This window comes from Sorex fumeus, unplaced genomic scaffold (genome assembly GCF_029834395.1).
Source record: "Sorex fumeus unplaced genomic scaffold, SorFum_2.1 ptg000048l, whole genome shotgun sequence".
Lineage (NCBI taxonomy): Eukaryota > Metazoa > Chordata > Mammalia > Eulipotyphla > Soricidae > Sorex > Sorex fumeus.
In genome coordinates this window covers 2596609-2618560 of record NW_026606105.1, presented here as the reverse complement: position 1 = coordinate 2618560, position 21952 = coordinate 2596609, and the positions used below count along the sequence as shown (strand labels likewise).

The 21952-nt window shown below is 44.7% G+C and overlaps 1 protein-coding gene across 1 annotated transcript in view; it reads right to left on the bottom strand.

The window, feature by feature from the left end:
• Positions 1-645: 645 nt before the first annotated feature.
• The window catches only part of TPK1 (thiamin pyrophosphokinase 1), a 428537-nt gene continuing 407230 nt past the window's right edge, over positions 646-21952 (bottom strand). The window contains exon 9 of the mRNA XM_056124023.1: positions 646-2038. Within this exon, the coding sequence (XP_055979998.1) occupies positions 1920-2038 (119 nt within the window). The 3' untranslated portion in view covers positions 646-1919. The remainder of the gene's footprint in view (positions 2039-21952) is intronic.

Below are 21952 nucleotides of genomic sequence, written 5' to 3'. Positions count from 1 at the left end.
ATAAAGTAGTCGAAGACTAGTTGAGATGTGGAAATGAGTTCAATAAGACAACCAGTTCCTGGGAGCAAGACCCGAAACTGGGGACATTAGTGCTGGAAATTACACTGGTGGAGGGATGGGTGTGGTAACACTGTACAACTGAAACCCAATAATGAACAGCTTTGTAATTCTCTATCTCATGGTCACTGTCAGTGTCCTCCCATTGTTCACTGATTTGCTCGAGTGGGCCCAGTAACGTCTCCATTGTGAGACTTGTTGTTACTGTGTTTGGCATATCGAATATGTCATGGGTAGCTTGCTAGGCTTTGCCATGTGGGTGAAATACTCTCGGTAGCTTGCCAGGCTCTCTGAGAGGGGCAGAGGAACTGAAGCCAGGTCAGTTGGGTTGACCTAGCGCAAGGCAAACGCCCTACTGCTGTGCTATCGCTCCAGCCCCTATCTCATGTTAATTCAATTAAAAATCAAAACGATAAATGAACACTGCCCCCCTAAAACACACACACACACACACAACCTGAACAACAACAACAAAAAGAAGTACACATTGCTAACTAAATATTTTAATTTGACATGTGACTGAAGTGATACAGGTATTTGCATAAACAAATGAGCTCTGATAGATCAGTGGTTCACAGCTCTCTGTAGTTCCACTGATCCCGCTTTGGTTTCCATTCACACGACAGTCCGACGCAGCACCTTAGAGCACCAGGAGGGAAAGAAAAAGCTGCTGGTCCCTCTCCTCAGAGCTCCGTGGCATCATCTGCTTAGCAGCACGCTGGGGAGGGTCCTCTCCCCCGTGGGCTATATGGCAACATTGGGTTGGTAATTGGGTAGAGACGGGTAGGATAGTCAAGAGAGTCTCGCGAGAACAGCAACGTGAACACTCTGTGTCCAGGTGGCCAAACCCGCTGGGTCAGTAGCTAAGTGTCCAGATGGCCCCGTGGGTAGGGCATTACGCCCCATTAAGCCAGGGCATTTTCCCACCCAAAGAAAGGGGTTCAGGAACTCAGGTGAATGGCTGGCCTGGGACGGGGACCTGAGCTTTGAAACTCCCTCAACCCACTGACCCTCCTGAGACTGTCAAACTCATGTTCTGACCATCTGCATTAACTTATAATCTGTGAACCATCAGAAGTGGATTCGGTTTGACAGATGTCGGGCTGAAATGAATTTGGAAATTTTGGTTTCCTCCGCACCACACTTTCTGCCTAGCGTGTGCGGGTGAGGAACGTGATTGTACCCGTGGATTCACTAAGGCCTCATGCTGTCACTAATCCCCCATCCCATCTCCCGTTCGTTCTCTTGCATGTTAGGCTACCTTATTTCCCAATGTAATGATTAGCTCAATTGTTCTTATTTTTTTTAAGAGGGAGAAGCACATTTAAATGCAGCGGTAAGGCCTGGGTGAAATGTTGCGATTGTAGCATCCCAATCTAGATGGACTTCTTTTTTCGACCTCAGAGGGAAGAAGAAAATCACAGTCACCCAGCAGTGGGCCTTGGTGTCAAGCATTTAAGGACGGGTGGGAACATTGGATGGGGGATAGCAGTGCATCTCAGCAGAGCTTTCTGGGCTCAGAATTAAAATAATTCCCCAGGATATGTGGAATGATTAACAGTGGAAGGATAATCAGTACTGACTTTCACAGCAGAAAGACGCCCCCTGAGATTTTCCAACTGGAGGTAATACAGCCTCCTCACTTGGCAAACATCGATCACCATCCTACCCTTTCCACTCGGAAAGTGAAGGTGTGTCCTTTCTAGAGTTACCTGGATCATCTAAATGTAAACTGAAAACTACGGGGCTTCCACAGGGTGGCTGGGCTTTCTGAACCCCAAGGCGAAGTGTTTTTGTAGAGCGGCAAGCCATTTGCAAATGAGGTAAGTCTCTGGCATAGGCAGAAGGCCGTCGGGCTGGGGTCAGTGTTTGATGGCCATGGTCCAGAGGAGCGGGCGGTCCGTTTCCACGGTCACAACGCCAGATCCGTCATAGGTATTCGAAGTGCTGACCAGGGTCCCAAAACCAAGCATGTGGTTTGCTGTAAGAAAGAAAACAGCTTTGTAACAACCTTGCTCCTGTTGGGAGACTGATTTTGGCAATAGTAACGAAGAAAAAGGTAAAGGTAAGGGCCCTCCCGTTGATCGTCGATTTGCTCGAGCGGGCCCAGTAACGTCTCCATTGGAGACTTTGTTGTTACTGTGTCTGGCATATCCAATACTCTGCAACGAAGAAAAATAATTTTTAAAAAAAGCAAGTTAGTATATGCTTTGATGGAAGAGAAATGAAAGGGGTGACAGGTAAGATGAATGGACTTATAACTGAAGGTGTCTATGAGTGCCCATACTGACTGGCCATTTGCTGTTTTGTGTCTAGCACTGCACTGTAGCACTGTCCTCCCACTGTTCATCAATTTGCTCAAGAGGGCACCAGTAATGTCTCCATTGTGAGACTTGTTACTGTTCTTGGCATATCGAATACGTCACGGGGAGCTTGCCAGGCTCTGTCGTGCAGGCGGGATACTCTTGGTAGCTTGCCAGGCTCTCCAAGAGAAACAAAGGACTTGAACTGGGGTTGGCTGCGTGCAAGGTAAATGCCCTTTTGTGTCTAAGCCATTCTAATTACTAAACGTGGCGAACTTCTTTTCTTTTCTTTTGCCCAACTGTAAAGCCACAAACCATTCCTGTAAGGCACTGCTTTCTTCCTTGCCTGGGTGCAATTTTAATTTTTCTTGACGAATCGGAATTAACGCTTCTGAGTGATAGCACAGCGGTAGGGCGTTTGCCTTGCACGCAGCCAACATGGCCAACCGGAGTTCGATTCCTCCGCCCCTCTCGGAGAGCCCGGCAAGCTACCGAGAGTATCTCGCCCGCGCGGCAGTGACGCATTTGATATGCCAGACACAGTAACAACAAAGTCTCCAATGGAGACGTTACTGGGCCCGCTCGAGCAAATCGATGAACAACGGGAGGGCCTTTACCTTTACCTTTTCCACTAAAAAACATTTTATTTTTTTTTCCAGACTTACACATTTTTGTGCTTGGGTTTCAATTATACAATATTCAAACACCCATCCCTCCACCAGTGTGCATTTCCCACCACCACGGATCCCAGTATCCCTCCCACCTCCCAGCCCCCATCCCACCCTGCCTCTGTGGCAGGGCATTTCCCTCTCTCTCCTTTTGAGTGCTGGAATTAACACTTTTTTTTTAACCTGTTATTAAACTTTATAAAAGATGCACTTTAAGCTTCAAATATGAAACAGAAAGGCAATAATTTTTTAAAGAAAGCAATGGATTTTGATCCTTTTTTTTCCTCATGAAGAAAAGCCAGCGAATTAAGGCTGACTTTCAGTAAAATTAATAGGTACATGAAGGTCAAAGCAGACTTGCAAATGTGTAATCTTGAGCAAACCACCTGAGCTCCACAGTAAAAATGAGAAAACAAGATGAGATGATCCTTCAAACTCCTTAATTATCAAAGCAAAGGCTTAAGAGGGAAGTAATGGAATCCGCAATTACCTATTTAGAAATGACAGAGCTGGCTGATTGAAATGCTGCCCGGGACAGACCTGTAACCTGCATCCCCCTTGGTTTAGGTGAGAGCAGTTTCATGCCACCAACTTAACTCTCATGTGGGGACCCTCCTGGTAAGCCTCCCCAAGACCAGTGGCTTTCTTCTCTTTCCTGAACTTCCAGGAGTAAAGCACCCTGGAGGAAGTTTGCAATGGCAGAGTTAAGAAAGGTCCCCTGTTCCCTCACACCGAATCACACGCTTTGGGGAAATAATTTGGGCAGGAGGCTTCCGCCCCACTAGAGGGAGCCCGTAGTCTTTCTCAGGAAATCTTGTGAAGGCAATTAAAAAAATAAAATTGAAAGGGGCTAGAGCGATAGCACAGCGGTAGGGCGTTTGCCTTGTGCGCAGCCGACCTGGCTGAGTCAGGTTTGATTCCTCTGCTCCTCTCGGAGAGCCTGGCAAGCTACCAAGAGTATCTCGCCCGCATGGCAAAGCCTGGCAAGCTCCCCGTGACGTATTCGATATGCCAAACACAGTAACAACAAGTCTCGCGATGGAGATGTTACTGAACAAATCTGAATGTTACTGAACAAATTGAGCAAATCGATGAACAACGGGAGAGCCATGCTACCATTACAGGATAAGACCATCCATGTCAACAGTTCACTTGGTTTTCCTAACACGCTTCTTGCCCAGAGCTGTCAACACCTGGAGTGACAAAGAGAGGTAGGAAGGCAAACTCAGAGTGAAGCTCATGAAACTACTCCCCACCAGCATGCTATGTAAGCGGCAATCAGCCCTCAGTCACCCAACGCTTATTTTTTTTTGTCCATGCTACTTATAATAAAAAAAAACTACTTATAATAAAAAAAAACTACTTATAATAAAATTTTAAATATTTTGGGTCTATATGGAGTAGAATTATTTTATAGAATAAAATAAACCACATACTCTAATTGTATTCCTTCTAGACCAAAAATGTTTAAATTTTTATTTATTTTTTTCTTAAATTTTTATTAGTGAAACACCATGAGGTACAGTTGTAGACTTACAAATTTTTGTGCTTGGGTTTCAGTTATACAATGATCGAATACCCGTCCCTCCACCAGTGCCCATTCTCCACCACCACCAGTCCCAGTATTCCTCCCACCCCCTTTCCCCCCATCCCACCCGGCCTCTATGGCAGGGCATTCCCTTTTGTTCTCTCTCTCCTTTTGGGTGCTGTGGTTTGCAAAAGAGGCATTGAGTGGCAATCTTGTTCTGTCTGTAGTCTACTCTCATCACGCATTTCCCACCCTGAGAGGAACCTCCCAACACCCTTTATTTGGTGCTCCCTTTTCTATCTGACCTGCCTTTTCCCCTCCCGTGTGCGGCTGTCCTCAAAGCAATGGAGTACTCCTCCTGGCACTTATCTCAGCTATTCTAGTCACCCAATGCTTTGGGGAGAGAACATTTCTCATCAACAGTGACATTTGTGTAAGTTAAACGGACCAGTCCAGACCCTATTCCAAGGAGAGAGGGTTAGGTGGATGGTCACGGAAGGAGTCACAGCTGAGGCACCTTGGAAAAGCTTGGAAAAGCCTCTCGGCATCAAACATGACATGGGCTTGGGGGAGGAGGGTGACGACTGTGAAAATATGTTCCTCCCCCTCTAAGTGACAGATGGGGAGCATCTATCAGAAATGAACGTGGCTTTCGGTCCACTGCTGTTTTCTGCATCTTTGGATACAATCACATGATTCTATCATTCATTCTTAATGTGCTGTCATCACATTTATTGACCTGCACATGTGGCATCATCTTTGCATTCCCTAAACAAAATCTAATTGATTGTGGTGCATGATTCTTTGTATGTGTTGCTGACTTCTGGTTTGCCAGCATTGTGTGTGTGTGTGTGTGTGTGTGTGTGTGTGTGAATTATTTATTTATTTATTTGGTGTCTGTGTTCATCAGAGATATTGGCCTAGATTTTTTTTCTTCCTGAAATATCTTTACCTGGTTTTGATATTCGATAATTCTGGCTGAGTGATAATTGTTTTTCATGATGTTATACCATAAATTCTGTAAAATTTTTCTTTTCTTTTTTTTTTATATCCATACTCAGAGGTACTCAGGATGTACTTCCCCTCACCCCCACCCCAGGGGTTACTCCTGGCTCTATGTTTAAGGATCCTTGGGGGACCATATGAGGTGCCAGGAATAGAATCGGAGTCAGCTGTGTGTAAACACCCTACTCACTGTACTATCATTCTGGCCTCTAGGATTTCTTCTCTCTTTCACTTCTAGATATACAGCTTTGCTTGGGTTATTTCCGTCTTGTATTTCATTGACTATTTCTTCTGCATGGTGGAGTCTGTCTTGGAAGCTCTACTGAATTTCCCAGTCCTGTCACTCTGCTGTGTGGCTCTGGGTTTGCCTTGGCTCTGTCAGTTTCTGTCTTGTGGTAGTTAAACTTCTCACGTGACTTATACAGTTCTCCTAATTTGTTTCGTTATCGGTATTATTCTTGTTGTTAACTAGACTCCTAAACTTCAAGAGGATTATTCTGACTTCTGAAATATTCACTGTCATTCATGTCATTTTTTTTTAGCTTTTTGGGTCACACCCAGCGATACTCAGGGGTTACTCCTGGCTCTGCACTCAGGAATTACTTCTGGCGGTGCTTGGGGGACCATATGGGATGCTGGGAATTGAACCCGGGTCGGCTACGTGCAAGGCAAATCCCCTACACCCTACCCACTGTACTATCACTCCGGCCCCACTGAGTGTCATTCTTAAGAGTCAGGTTTTTCGAGTTTTTTAGTGATGTTAGGTTGAGCATGTGTCACTGTATAATTGTTGTATCTTGTTTTTAAATAATGCCAGCACACACAATATTTTTAAAAGCTTCACAGAGTAATTGCACCCTACATTTTTGAGTGCCAAATTAGCGTAAAATCACTATGATCGTGCAGTGAAATGTAGTACCTGACTTTCCACTGGTTTCTGTCATGTGAGTAAACATGACTAAATCTTCCAGACAGGTTTGCTGCATCAGAGACAGCTTGGGGTTCTGGACCTGATGGGTGATAATACCCTTGGGCTGGAGCAGGTGGTCGTTATGATCTGTTTAGGGCAAAAGTTAAGCTGGAGCCCTGAGTTTGAAGCAGGAGGGGTCCTCCTAGCTGAGAGGGGTTTGACATTCTGCTGGCTTGGTCTCTGCCTTAGTGAGACACATGATTGCCCGGTCAGAATAACTAGCTGACCACAACTGAGAATTACTCAGCAGTGGGCTGAAATGTGGATTAGCACCCTGGCTTGCACAACTGAATGGACACTGGGGACAGAATCTATGTTTTGAGAACCTGAATCAAAATAGGACCATGTGTCTAATGCCCTGGTCACACCAGGCTTTGCTCTGCACATGGGAAAATCATGGGCATGTTCATGGGGAACAACACGGTGATGTTCTCTGCTCAAGTGCCAGTGTGAAGGTTGGTGGAAGGACAGGGTGCTGAGTTTCTGACATGCTCTGATTTGGTTCCCAGGGCCAGTAGGCTGAAGCTGCTTTCAGCTGTGGAAGAGCTGCCACACAAGGCCGAGGCTGTGGAAATGTTCATTTTGGGGAGATTAAATCAAGTCTAATGGCGTCAAACTCCGGCTCCTGTCCCAGCTCTGTATATGAATAGAGCAACACGCCAGGCTCTCAGCCCTAGTATTGCCGGAACTCGGTTTTGCAAGATGATGTTGAAGATTCCGGGAATTCTTCTTCGGGTTTATCTGGTGGAGACTGTTCCATCGGGGGAAGGGCTGTATTAGCTGGCCTGGCTGAGCAACACGGCAGAACAGTTTCCAAGGCTGGCCTAGCTCGTGTGGGGCCCTGACTAGGTGGAACAGTGCCTAAGTTCCCTGCCAGCAGGAGCCCTAGGCTGGCCCTACAGATGGACAGAGCCACAAGCCAGGCTCTCTGATCTCAGCTGCTTAGGCCTGGCCTCCTGCCCTGGCTGGCCCAGCGCTACAAGGGAGTAGGGCTCTGAGTGAGCCCCCCTGCCCTGGTGGGCAGAACAGACGCCAAGCCCACCCAGTAGAATGCGCCACTGTCAGAACGCTGCAGAGCAAAATCACAGGCTAGGATGGCTACTTGATTTTTTTTTTTGTTTTGTTTTTGCTTTTATGGGTCACACCCAGCCATGCACAGGGGTTACTCCTGGCTCATGCACTCAGGAATTACTCCTGGCAGTGCTCGGGAGACCATATGGGATGCTGGAAATCAAACCCGGGTTGGCAGTGTGCAAGGCAAACACCCTACTTGCTGTGCTATTGCTCCAGCCCAGGGATATCTACTTGAGCATCACGACTGTGTCTAGGACCTGGATCTGCCACAATCCTAGCACTGGTACTGTCACTCACCACCGCCCCATCCCCCCACACTCCCATTCCTGCTCCTCAAGCTCAGACACCCCCACGATCCCCAGAAATTCTGGAATAAGCAGAACCAAGGGTTAAAGTCCTAACTATGCATAAAACTATAGGTAACCACTTGCTGGTGGGATTCAGCATGACCTAAAATTGCTCCTAGTGGCTGAAGGTGAAATTCCCGGCTCACATATCAATTGTTTTAATGATCCTTGTAGTTTGTGAGGCTAAACATACTGGCCTTGGGAGACTGGTTAAGTCCTGCCCCTGCCCCTCTGCAGTTTTATTCAACTTAAGTTAGAAGACACAGAGATCTTGCCAGACATTTGGGGTTTTGTATTTTAGGGAAACTGTGTTCTGGAGCGATAGCACAGCGGGTAGGGCATTTGCCTTGCACCTGGTTGACCTGAGTTTGATTCTTCCGTCCCTCTCGGAGAGCCCGGCAAGCTACCAAGAGTATTTTCCCGCACGCCAAAGCCTGGCAAGCTCCCTGTGACGTATTCGGTATGCCAAACACAGTAACAATAAGTCTCACAATGGAGACATTACTAGTGCCCGCTTGAGCAAATCAATGAATCATGGGAGAACAGTGCTGCAGTGCCACAGGGAAACTGCAGAACTTAAAAATATGAAAAGCATGAAGAGTATTTAATAATTTTCATCCCTGTTCTCAACTGCTACCTTCCTCAAGGTGAGAATATGAATTAGGCTCTCAGTACTTGATTGCTCGCAATGAAAATAGAAGCTTATATTTGGGTTTATGTGGATTTTAATATTCCATATCATTTAATATTCCATATATATAAATATATGTATATATGTGTGTGTATATATTTGTATATATACACACACATTCTGTGTCAGGTAGGAATAAGCAGGGTCTTTGGTGCTAGCTTTATTTAAGCAGGTGATGGCCCCTGAAACTTCCTGAGTGCTGGCATATTCTGGGAAGCCTTGGCAGCTTATAAGAATTGGAAAGCAAAAGAGGGTCCCTTCCTGCCCACTGCTCCTGTGTGACTGTTGAGTTCTGATGCTTTTGCAGAGGTAGCAACTGCATCAAAAAGAGATGAGCCTCGTTGACAGGAATTTAATACATCAGACCTAGATGTATTAAATTGGGTCGACCCTATGGTAACCAAATGAGCTCAGTCAGGGGACATTTTGGGTTCCCATTTGTTCACACATCAAATGGACACAGTCTTTCAGAGTGAGCTTCAGGGAGTCCAAATTCTAGCCCAATGAACTCCAGACACTTCCGTCCACTTGGCTTTCCTCTCATTATTGTGTCCATAATGGGTCAGGTTTCCCCTGGCTTGTGGTGGCAGTCATCATGGTTTGAACACCTAGCAATGCTTAATTCAGGCCGTTAGTTCATGGCCAACTGAGAGGTTATGCTGAGCTCAGCTTGTCTGGTTAGCTTTTATCTGATACTTAGAATCATTTCAGATGCTGCTGGCATACGCAGATGCAATGCTGCACATCCTGGGTATTGATTACGAGGACTGTCTGCAGGGCACTGGGGATACAAAGATGAGTGTTTCTGCCTTCAAGGTCTTCAGATTTTAGTCAAAGGAAAAAAGGCGTCTGTACAGCCAGTGCCCCTGGGGTAGGACAGATGCCAGGCGAATCAGGACAGCATCGGGATATGTTAATGGGTTATGGACTGAAAAGGGAAACGAATACTTTGGCGATGGGTGTTGATGGTGGTGAGGGTCTTAAAGACATCCCCCAAGGCTAGTCCTGGTCCAAATTTTACCAGATTCTGTGGCTTGACCGTGGTGATTTTATAAAACTAAGTAAAATTAAAGTAAAATGACTAGTAATTTTACTACTATAGTAAATTTACTTATTTATTTTTTTTTTTTTTATAAAATCAAGTCCCTCTCAGTCAGGGTTTCCCCTTTTAGTGGTTTTATCTCTGGATGGCCCTCTGTTTTTCCAAAATATTCTGGTCCAACAGCGTATTTTGAGGGTGAGGGAGAGAGTTTATACTCACAGAGCTTTTACTGCTCTACACTATGATTGTTCTAGTTTATTATTATTTCTTATAACTTCTAACAATGCCTAATTGATATATGGGAAACATATGTAAGTATACTGTGCACATACGGTGTAGGTGTATACTGTGCATCTATTATAATGTGATTTGTTTATTGCACTTTGCAGATATTACTTTTAAAAAAACAAACCAACAAACGTACTTGAAGGTCTGTGGCCCCAACCTCAGGTCAAGCAAATCTATTTGCACCACCCTTCCAACAGCAGGTGCTTCCATTGCCTCTCTGCGTGTTTATCTAGAGTCCGTGAATTGTTTAAAGACAAATGCTACCGCACACTTAACAGATGCACTACAGGGCGTTCATCAATTTTATAAGCATGGGGAAAACCGAAACAATTTGTTATTTGATGTTTTGCAATATTTGCTTTACCACAGTGGTGGTTTTGAGGCAGAAAAGGGCCCACGGCAACAAAATTCCTGGGACGCAATGAAATCAATAGCCCAAGGCAAAAAAAGCCCACCTTGATGACACAGGAACTAAGGCCAGATAAGGTTTCACCTGGCACCAAAAGACCTAGAGAAGGCTGGACCCCCATGAGAACAGCAGGAACAAAGGTCAAGGAAAAGAATTTCAAAGAGGACCCTGAACCGTTTCCAACTCTACCCCCTGGCAACCACCCTAGTAAAGGACTCTTAGCGAGGGACAAGTCCCACGTGGGGGCAGGTTGGAGAAACCCTACAAAGGCCACCTTGAATGAAGGAAGTGCACCCATATGCTGCCCGAGGCTATGTGCTGCTTGTGCCGAGTACAAATGTCACCCGAGTACATGAGTCGCCCACATCTCTTCTCTTGAGATGTGTACTGGGGCTCTCTCCATCTCTGGAGAAGCCCATGTTCTTTCTCTCAAGCGCGTTTCTCACTTTCTTTCTCTCCCGCCTCCCCTTCTTCAAAAACCTTCAATTAAAATCTGTCTTTTCACTTCACTGCTTGTTTACTGCTGAAATTCTTTTCTGTGGGAAGGACAAAGACTCTAAGGGCTGGGTGAAGCCTAGGACTGGCTTGACTTTCCAGCAAAAAGCCTCCCTAGCCAGTCCTGGGGTGGACAGAGGTGGATCAGGAGGCGACTCTCCTTTCTGCCTCCCATATGCCATCCATGGGGGCCCACCAACTTCAGTTTGGACAGAACCACTGGATTTCCGAAGTGTGACAAACATTGGGTTTGCATTTCCTGTCGCACCTGGGAGTCTTGGGATACAGCCAACACCCCCCTCCCCCCGGTAAGGTGGAGGGTGACGGACCATGCAACCCATTTCTAGAACTGGTAAAACTGTGGGAGTCAGAGAGAAGGGTGCACACAAGCTATTTTTGGGGAGAGTCTCTGCAAACAGATGACGTGGGAGATAGTCAGCCTTGCCCAGTGAAGACGTGATTTGGGCACTGGTCATGCACCCAAGACTTGCTGGCACAGCACACTTTCACCTGCAATTTATAGGGGAGTGAATGGAAGTTGCCAGAGATGAAATCCTCAAGCTCTGACATTGAGAAGAAAGAGGGCTGGAAATCTGCCATTAAGGGAGGTCAGGGCAGCTCTTTGAAGAGATCTAGAAAAGACAACTGATGCTTGGCTGTATTCCTTGAACTGCAGAATGGTCAGTATCCTCACAGAATGCAGAAAGCAGAAGAGGCAGTGAAATGGCGAAAGGCTTGAAGACTTAGATGGGTACGATGGGTACCAAAAATACAAGCGTTGAGGAAAGCTGTTATGCACAAGCCTAGGCTGTGCATCCCGTTGGGTTCTGCTCTAGGTGTATGTCAGACATACTAAACATCGCCTCTGTGTTCCAGTGGAAGGGGAAACACTCCATGCTTTACATCATCATTTACTGTCTGAAGACACTTAGCTGACGTGAAGTCTCCACTTCACAGGAAGTATGGCTCCGATCTCACAAAGGAAGATCTCACAAATGCAGAATAATGCTACCAGATTTTGCTGTATGACCCGACTCCTCCTAAGTGGGAGATGATTTCAAAAGGAAAACACATTATTAAAATGTGTGTATGTGTGTGAATGGGGAAGGGACTAGGGGAGCCAGAGAACTAGTACAGGGGTTACCCCTGCATGGTGCCAATCCCAACTTGATCCCCTGGCACTGCATATGACCTACAATCCCTTGAGCACAAAGCCACGAGTAAGCCATTGACCTCTGCTGGAAGTGGTTTAAATTCATTTACCCTTTCTCTCCTCACAGTCCCAAGGGACAAAGGCTAAGGACTTGTAGGAAAACAAATCCATATGGAAGAAAATGGTGCCGACCTTAGGAAGACACCACCTAAGCTTGTGATAGTGACACTGCAGTTTCTCGGAAATACCAATCAACTGCTGAGCACTCAGTCTGGCTGGTGGAAAGGAAGTCCTCCCTCTGTCAGTTTACTGGTGCTCCCCAAGGACAACCATCTAAGGATGATGCACAGGACCTGAAAATTAACCTGGATTATGCACCAGAACTTCTCCTAGCCCAGGAGAATGATAAGCTTTGACTTCTTCATTGTTATGCATGCCTCAGATAAGAAGCCCACAGAGGTGTCCCCTTCAGGATGCTATCTCCCCCAAGCTTCACCCACAAAGGGCTCCTCCCAAGGTGAAAACAAGTCACCTCTGGTCCTGACAACTCATCCTTTCCTGAATGGACTTGTCTAAGGAAAGGCGATTACAATTCTGTTTGAAAGTTGGCCGCATTTATCTTCATCTGTCCCAGAAGAAGTGCATTTCCCTTGCCCTTGGATTACGGCCGGAAGTCATTAGAACATTTCTGCTGCTCAATTATTCATCCGTGTCTACTTTGCTGTGTGAGGACTCCATCTACTGTCTTTCCTGCAACGCCAACACACACCCACACACCCACACCCACACACACCCACATACACGCCACAGACATAAAGGTACACACACACACACCCCATAGACACACAAACACATAGACACACAGACACACGAACACATACCACATACATACAGACACACACAGAGACACAGGAACAGGCACATACACACACGAACACACACCACACACACTAACACACGAACACACACCACACAGACACACACACAGATACATAACAGGCACAGAAACAAACAGACACACACACACACACACACACACACACACACACACACACACACACACCCAAACAGACAAGGAAAGCGTGGCAGCTACTTGGGGGAATCAGAGATCGAAGCTAATGATGCTAGTTAGGAAATGTCTCCCCAGATTAGCACTTCCAAAATGCCCAGGCTTTTCTAAAATAAACAACAAAAATGTTATTTTCTTACAAAGAATTCCCTGGTGCGTTATCTCATTAACGTGTTCTCCTCACAGGCTCCAAAGGTGCAGTAAAGAGCCAATCAAAGCTGCTTCGGGAAACAGAAAAAGCTGACTGGGTTTCCAAAATAAAAAGGACAGTTGGAATCCATAAAGTGCGGCCAATTTGCATTAATGATTAGTGCTGAAATAAATGATCAGTGCGAAAAGTCTGTACTGTATTTAATGGCGTGGGGGTGGGGGCGGGGGTGGGAGGGGTGTTGGGGTTCAGAGCCACTCTGAGCTGACTGATTTTGTTTCCTCTCCAGGAAGGACCTGCAGTCTTTCCTCAGGAAACCCCATCCCCCACAAAATCCAGCACAAACCTTCACACAAGTGTGCAGACATTAGTTATACATAGGTAAGACGTCCATGGGCTGGAGAGATAGTACAGTCAGTAGGGCACTTGCCTTGCATGCAGGTGTATATCCTAGTATCACATAAGGTCCCCCGAGCACTTCCAGGGCCAGGGGGACACCCGAGCATTGCTGGGTGTGACCCCCAAACAAAAAACAATAAAAAAAGCTGCCGGGTACACCCAGGTTCTCATCCCTATTGGTAGCCAATCAGTTGTAGGACTCTGGGCAGGAATTTTATGCTATTGGCCTGGTGTCTCCCTGAAAACAGTTAGGACTTTCTACCAGAGGGTCTATGAATTATGCTCCTGGCTCAGGATGAGCTCAGCAAATCATCTGCAAAATGCCAGTAATATCTGTCCATAATTACTCTCCTCTGGCGGTGGTGAAGCTGAAGGAGTTAAGGCCTTTGACGATTTTTGGCTTCTCCATCAAAATACTGACAATTTGTCGTATTATTATCACTGCATCTACACCCAGGAAGCTTTAAAGTGGCATTTGCTTCTATCCTTCAAGTGTCAACAGAGGTGCTTACAAACACATCGAACACAGGGAAAAAGATACGGAGAGGTGAAGAAAAGAAAAGAAATGTGAGGCCACAGCACCTAATAACTTCACATCAATCTCAACCCTGCAGGTGACAGTAAGTTAAGAAGGCATAATCCATGCTCTCTGACAATTTACCAGTCCAGTCAGATAACCCAGAGCAGGCAAATAAAAAAAAAACAAAACAGATAAGCTCAAGGAAAGGTATGACGTCTGGGAGGAACAGGAACGATGAAAGATTGTCACATGATCGATGGCTTTCTTAGGCTGCTGATGATTATAAAAATGAAATATGTGGGGATGTGCGAAGATGGTTACTTCCATCCCCAATAGCGTTCTGAAGATTACTTACTTGAATACGATTTGATGAAATCAGTCTATTTACCAGTCACTAGACTGGCCTACTTGTATTTTCTGCACAAAGTATTATCTGTAACGGGAGGATATGGATTCAATGATGAAAGCACCTAATTAGATCTTTGGCCAGGCAAGTTTCAACCTGCTAGACTCTGTAACCGGAAGGGTCTGGATCAAGCTGTCAGCAGGAGTAAGAGATGGAAGTGTGGAAACCATGAAGAATAAGGCCACAGGTTTGCTTGTGACACCAGAGAAGATCAGGACAGAGTATCCACACATGGTCCTCTGAGTATCATTCTGAAGCAGAGAGTCAGGAGTAGCCCCTGAGAATCACTGGGTGTGGCCTCCAACCCCCCCATCCCCCAAGACGGAAACTGCAGCAATGTAGAGAAATCGTTTCATTTAAATCTGCAAGAGGAAAATCCTCATTTTAATCCACAGGCACCGAACACAACAGGAAAAACATTTATGAGTCTCTAATTTTCTCCTAATATTTACATTTTTCATTTCATTTTTTTCATCATCCTGTTAATCGTCGATTTCCTCGAGCAGGCCCCAGTAACGTCTCTTTCATCCTAGCCCTGAGATTATATTCACGGCTCTTTAGGAGAATGAGACCCATCATTGTTACTGGTATTTGGCATATTTGGTAGGCCACGGGGAGTTTGCCAGACTCTGCCCTGTGGGCAGGCTACATTCGATAGCCTGCAAGTTTGTCCAAAGTAGGAATGAGATAATAATATGTCGCGCGGCCGCGAATGTGGCCGCGCGGTTCCGGGATCTGGATTTTATAGTCTCTGAGTCTTGGCCGCTGATGGGATTACACGGCGCCAGGGGGCCAGGTGGTGGGTGTGACCCCCGCCTACTGGAATTTGGAGGATCTGGGTGGAAGATGCTCGACTCCAATTCGAGTAGGCTTGGAGGTCTCGGCCCCGGAACCCGCGTGGCTTTGTCCCTCTGCCAGTACCTTCAGCATGGTGGTGGCTGGTCCTGGAGGTCTTCGGCTGCCGTAGTCCTGGTCGGGGCGGGGAGGAAAGCTCAACCCGCTCCCCTCCAAGGGACTCCGGGAAGGAACACCGAGGCGCGGGGGCAGAGACTCATTTACATTTTAACACTAACATTTTAAAAATTACCAGGAAAGGGGGCTGGAGCGATAGCACAGGAGGTAGGGCGTTTGCGTTGCACGTGGCCGACCTGGGTTTGATTCCCAGAATTCCATATGGTCCCCTGAGCACTGCCAGGAGTAATTCCTGAGTGCAGAGCCAGGAGTAACCCCCGTGCATCGCCAGGTATGACCCAAAAAGCAAAAAAATATAAAATAAAAAAAATTACCAGGACAGCCTGGATTTGCATATAAATCATGTGAAGAAGGAATACCTCTTTTAGAAGAGTAAAACTACTCAGAGTTTACAATGAGGACGCTCTTACTTTTTCACCATTTATTTATTTACTTTTGGATGGGGAGAAGGCAAATTTAATAGTACTCGGGGTTTACAATGGCTTTGCATTCAGGGACCATTGCTGGTGGACTCAGAGAAGTATATGGGAGGCCGGGGATCAAGGCCCAGTTGGCCGTATTTAAGGCAAACATCCTACCTGCTGTACCATTTTCAGGTGCCCAACGCTTTTTTTTTCTTTTTGGGTCACACCCGGCGATGCACAGGAGTTACTCCTGGTTCATGCACTCAGGAATCACTCCTGGCGGTGCTCGGGGGACCATATGGGATGCTGGGAACCGAACCTAGGTCGGCTGCTTGCAAGGCAAATGCCCTACCCGCTGTGCTATTGCTCCAGCCCCGCCCAACGCTGCTTTTATTTTAAGGTTATTTAAATTTTTTTTCTTTGTCTTTGGTGCTCAGAGCTTATTCTTAGCTCTGTGTTGAGGAGTCACTCCTGGCAGTGCTGGGGTGGGGTGGGGGGGACTACATGTGGTGCTGGGGATTGGATCAGCGACAACCAAGTACAAGAAAAGCATCTTGACTCTGGCCCCCAAGGGTGAGTTCAAACACATTTCTGTTGCTCCATAAATTTACACACACCCTCCCATAAAAACATGCATCCTTCCAGAGAAACCGTATATGAAAAGCAAATCTACTGCTTCCTTGGAAGAATGGAGAGAAACCACCGTTTGCATTGATTCATCTCAAGAGGGAAGTTTAGATGCCCAGAGAAGCTCAAGCAGATTAATCTGAGCATTCTGCTCACAAAAGCTCTGAAGTTTGGAAAGACAGATCACACATGAATCCCATCTTTATTTAAAATTTTTTTTTAAATTTTATTTTTTTATTATTATTTTTTTTACAGTTGTAGATTTACAATTTTTTGTGCTTGGGTCTCAATTATATATTTAAAATTTTTAAATAAAAATTTATTTAAAATTTTTAAATAAAAATTTATTTAAATTTTTTTGTATCAAAGAGCTATTTATTTGCAAAGTTGTTGATCGCTGAGTTTTAGGCATATATTTTCAACACCAATTCCACCACCAATGTCAACTTTCCTTCACGAGTGTTCCCATATTTCTTGCCATCCCAACCCCTGCCCTATCCCTGCCTGTCAAGGTGCCAGGCACATTACAAAATTCCCAGGGTTGCCGCTTAGATCTCGTGCTTTCAGTGTTGCTGAGTCTGTGATTTGGATCATGGCTTCACTCTCCCGTATCACAGGCTAACTGAAGCCCTGAGACCTGTTCACCCATTACTTCCTGTTCTCTTCTCCCCTTCTCTTTCTCCTCTTTAAATATGGGTCAAGGGAGATCTAGGCACCCCCTCTTTACTACGTTCCCTCACCCAATATTCTATACACCACAGATAAGGGAGATCATCCTGTGCTTGGCTTGCTTCTTCCGGCTTACTCCACCCAACAGGTATCTTCCCGTTCTAACCAGTTTGCAGCATCTTGTGTGATTTCACCATTCTTTACAGCTGCATAGTATTCTGCTGTGTATATATACCACAACCGCTGAGATACTGATTCAAAGTTGACAGACAGAAGTCGATCCAGTGCTCCTGGGAGGCTCTCCCTTCCAGACAAAAGGTAGAGTTCTCGCTTTAGGAGAAGGCTTCCCTTGCTTGGGTTCCCGAGATCCTCTTTGCTTGCACCTCATGTCCCACTGTAGACCCCACCCCATTTACTAGCTACAAAATACTATGCCTCCCACCCTCATCCTACAGGGGATTCCTTTAAAGAGATAATCTTCTGTGCTGGAGTGATAGTACGGTGGGAAGGGGTCTTTTCCACATACGGTCAACCCAGGTCTGATTCCTGGTACCCCATATGATCCCTCGAACCCTACCGGGAGTGATCATTGAGTGCAGAGCCAGGAGTAAACCCTGAGTACTGCTGTGAGTAGCCTCCCACCCTCACAATATAACGGATCCTTCTGAGAGCTCCTGGCCTGAATTCCTGAGTGACTCTTGGAAGTGAAATTTCAGCAGTTAGGATAGAGAAGGGACCACTATGTACCTGCCATAGAGGGCGACTCTGGGTGGGGAATGGTGGGAGGGAAATTGGGGGCAATGGTGGTGGGAAATGTACAATGGTGAAGGGGAGGGTGTTGGAACATTGTATGACTGAAACCCAATCATGAACAACTTTGTAACTGCATTTCCAAGTGATTTAATAAAAAAATAAAGAAATATATATGTGTGTATAATATATATATATATATTTATAAAGAAATCCCATTGGTCACATTGGCCCTCTGTTGCCTTGTGAGGAAAATTTTAACAGAAATTATATGCAGGTCCAGCAGAACTCATTCAATTCTGTGGCCATTGTTAAGGTAAAATTTCATTAAGTGTCTGATTTAAGTCAACTGTTCTTACTATTAACAGAAATGATATGTTACCCCCAAAGGTAATAAAACAATGTCTTAGACTTTGTCCATAAACCAATAAATATACATGCTGACTTCTAGTATATTTCATCCTGACCTATTTTCATTTTTAATTTCCCCTTACTGATATACAATGATAATATTTCATATCGGGAATAGCTGGCATATTACTCTATGAATATTCTAATGAGTAGGAAAATATTAACCATTCTTAAAAACAAGCCACTTTGTTTCACAATTAATACATTTTCACTTATTCTAGCTATCGTAATCAATTCAGTTTTGAACAGTCATTTCATAGATCCTTCTTTATGGATAGCCTGAAACTCACTTTTGTTGATGAACTTCCTTTCCATTCACTCTTTGCCTATAAATTTGCATATTATATGATCCAAGCCTCAAATTTATGACTTTTTATTTAGCATTTACTATATTACTGTGGACTGGCAGTATGTATATTCTGAACAGAGCATTAAATATTCAAATGTTTTTTTCAACCAATCAGGTCTATCATCTTTTATCATGAAATCCCTAACCTGAAGGGTGTGTGAGGGGGAGATGCTCATCTATTTAGTATCCAGTTCAGTGATTTGATTCAGATGAAAATGCAGTTACCCTTACTTTAACTACTACAGTGTCATGCTCACAACTCCATCTACTTGGCTTCTTCCTAGTCCCCAAGCACAGTTGTCTTAGGGAATCTGCTAGGTTTTTAAGTCTTCAGGGCATGTGCTATAAGAACCACTGGGATAATAAAGCCTTTTATTTCAAGACTGAGAAACCAATTTCAGATTCTTGACTGACCCAGGGACATACAGCACCTGATAAGTCCCCTGGCTTCTGATTTAGCATGTTTTCTCACCAATAGTCAGTCTATGGGATGTAGTACCTAGCTAGACTCTTCAGAACTTTTCTTAGATTTGGCTGAATAGTCGAATTGTTTGGAAATGTAATTAGTAACTTAGAAGTTTCCAAAGCGAAGACAAAGCACTAAACAAAGGAAGATGTTTTTGCAGATGAATGTGAGAGGCTTCAGACCAGCAGCAAAATGCCCCTTTTCTTTGAGTAAGCTAATAAGCACAGGACACAGACAGGAAGTGCTTGATTAGAACCTTTTGTCCTATGTTTTCTTAAAAAAAATACAGCTAAATGATTTTTTCTCGTTGTCCACCAGCAGTTTAGACAAGTGAAAAAAGAACACGATCCAAAAGGTTTAGTGGTAGAATGTGTGCGATATTTGGCTTTTAGTGAAAAATGTTTGGTTACCTATGTAGGAAACTGCCTAGGTAAGAAAAGTGACATTCGGTCAGTAAATCTACTTTCACTTTTTAAGATGGCAAATTATATTATATCATGGCCTAAAAGAAAGTCTTAAGATGTAGGGTATTTGTAATTCCAGGGAATTCCACATCATTACACATCATTAGAGAAATAAATGTATTGGCAATGATGAGATTATCTGTGACCATCCAAATGAAAACTAATGTTTTCAAAATAGCTTTTGCTAATTATACTCCCTAAAAGATGGTGACAACTTTTTTTTTTTTTTTTTGCTTTTTGGGTCACTCCCAGCAATGCACAGGGGTTATTCCTGGCTCTGCACTCAGGAATTACTCCAGGCAGTACTCAGGGGACCATATGGGATGCTGGGAATCGAAACTGGATCGGCTGTGTGCAAGGCAAAAGCCCTACCCGCTGTGCTATCGCTCCAGCCCTCAACTTTTTTTTTCAATGTGGGAAAAAATAATTACTTTAGCCTATTTGAAGGGAGGTATGAAGAATGAGAGGTTTAGTGTCAAAATTAAGTCATACGATTGTTTAAACTCTAGAATTATCAGCTGTTGACAAAGAAGTCAGATTTATCTGGCATGACACAGACATACTTAAAAAAAAGTAAAACTGAACTGAAGTATACCTGTGTGGGAATAGCTTGAGAATATCTTTTCTATATTAGCAATCAATAAACAGGTAAGTCTGTATCTTCCCTGCAGGTTCTGGGTGACAGTAACAGCACACGGCATTCCCCCAGCTCTGACACCCTCCAGCATCGAGCTGAAGGTGCCACGGAAGAGGAGAGCTGTCCCGAGTTCTTGCTCTCACAGTGCTTTCAGAGGAAAGTCTCAGCAACCTATCTGGGTCCAATCCTAGAGGAGGGAAACTCCTAACTCACTGACTGGATGGTAACAAATGTGACTTCTTTCTTTTCTACTCTTTAATCAAAGACTTTGTCTTCTTTTTTTCCCCTCTTTTTATATTGTATTTTTTTATTAAAGCACCATGATTGACCAAGTTCTTCATACACATAGATACACTCTATTACAGCACTAATCCCATCACCAGTGTCAATTTCCCTCACCAAGGTTCCCAAGATCCCTCCTCTGTTCCTCCACCCCAACCTGCCCTCTTGACAAGAACCTTTCTATGTTTGCAGTTAGAGATTGGGCCTCTTGATTTCAGGGTTATTGACTGAGCTTTGGGTATCTGGTTCTACCATTCCTTAACACGCCCTTTGTACCTGACCTGGCCCCAAGAAACAAATGAGAATCTGTTTCTTCTCTCTCTCCTTTCCACTTATTCTTTCCTTCTTCTTCCTCGGGGCCAAAGCTAATGTGGGCATTCCACCTTTAAAACATTACATTTCCTTTTATTTACTTACTTATTTACTTATTTATTTATTTTTCAGTTCAATAGAGAACTGTATTTGAAGTTTTTTTTTTAAAGCAGCAATCATTGTATTTTGGCTTTTATTCGAGATGTTTAACCTAATTAAGTTAATAGTTCAAGCGTAAGTTCAAATTTTTTTTTTTGGAATTGCTAGATCCCGGAAGCTCGCGGCTGCATTCGTGGCCGTGAGACATCTTATTATGACATCTTATTATCTCATTCCTACTTTGGACAAACTGGCAGGCTACTGAATGTAACCTGCCCACACGGCAGAGTCTGGCAAATTCCCCGTGGTGTACCCAAGATGCCAAATACCAGTAACAATGATGGGTCTCATTCTCCTAACTCTGAAAGAGCCTTGAATATGGCACTTTTTAAAAAATCTCAGGGCTAGGATGAAGGAGACGTTACTGGGGCCTGCTCGAGGCAATTGACGAATAACAGGATGGTCATGATCGTGATCGTGCTAGATCATATTTAATTTATTTTATATTTAACATTTTAAAAAATCTTTATTAATGAGACATCATGAGGTACAGTTGTAGACTTACAAATTTTTGTGCGTGGGTTTCAGTTATACAATGATCGAGTACCCGTCCCTCCACCAGTGCCCATTTCCCACCACCACGGATCCCAGTATCCCTCCCACCCCCCATGCCCCCCATCCTACCCTGCCTCTGTGGCAGGGCATTCCATTTTGTTCTCTCTCTCTTATTGAGTGTTGTGGTTTGCAAAAGAGGCAATGGGTGACAATCATGTTTGATCTATAGTCTACTTTTAGCAAGCATAAAGGTAAAGGTAAAGGCCCTCCCGTTGATCGTCGATTTGCTCGAGCGGGCCCAGTAACGTCTCCATTGGAGACTTTGTTGTTACTGTGTCTGGCATATCAAATACTCTCGGTAGCTTGCCAGGCTCTCCGAGAGG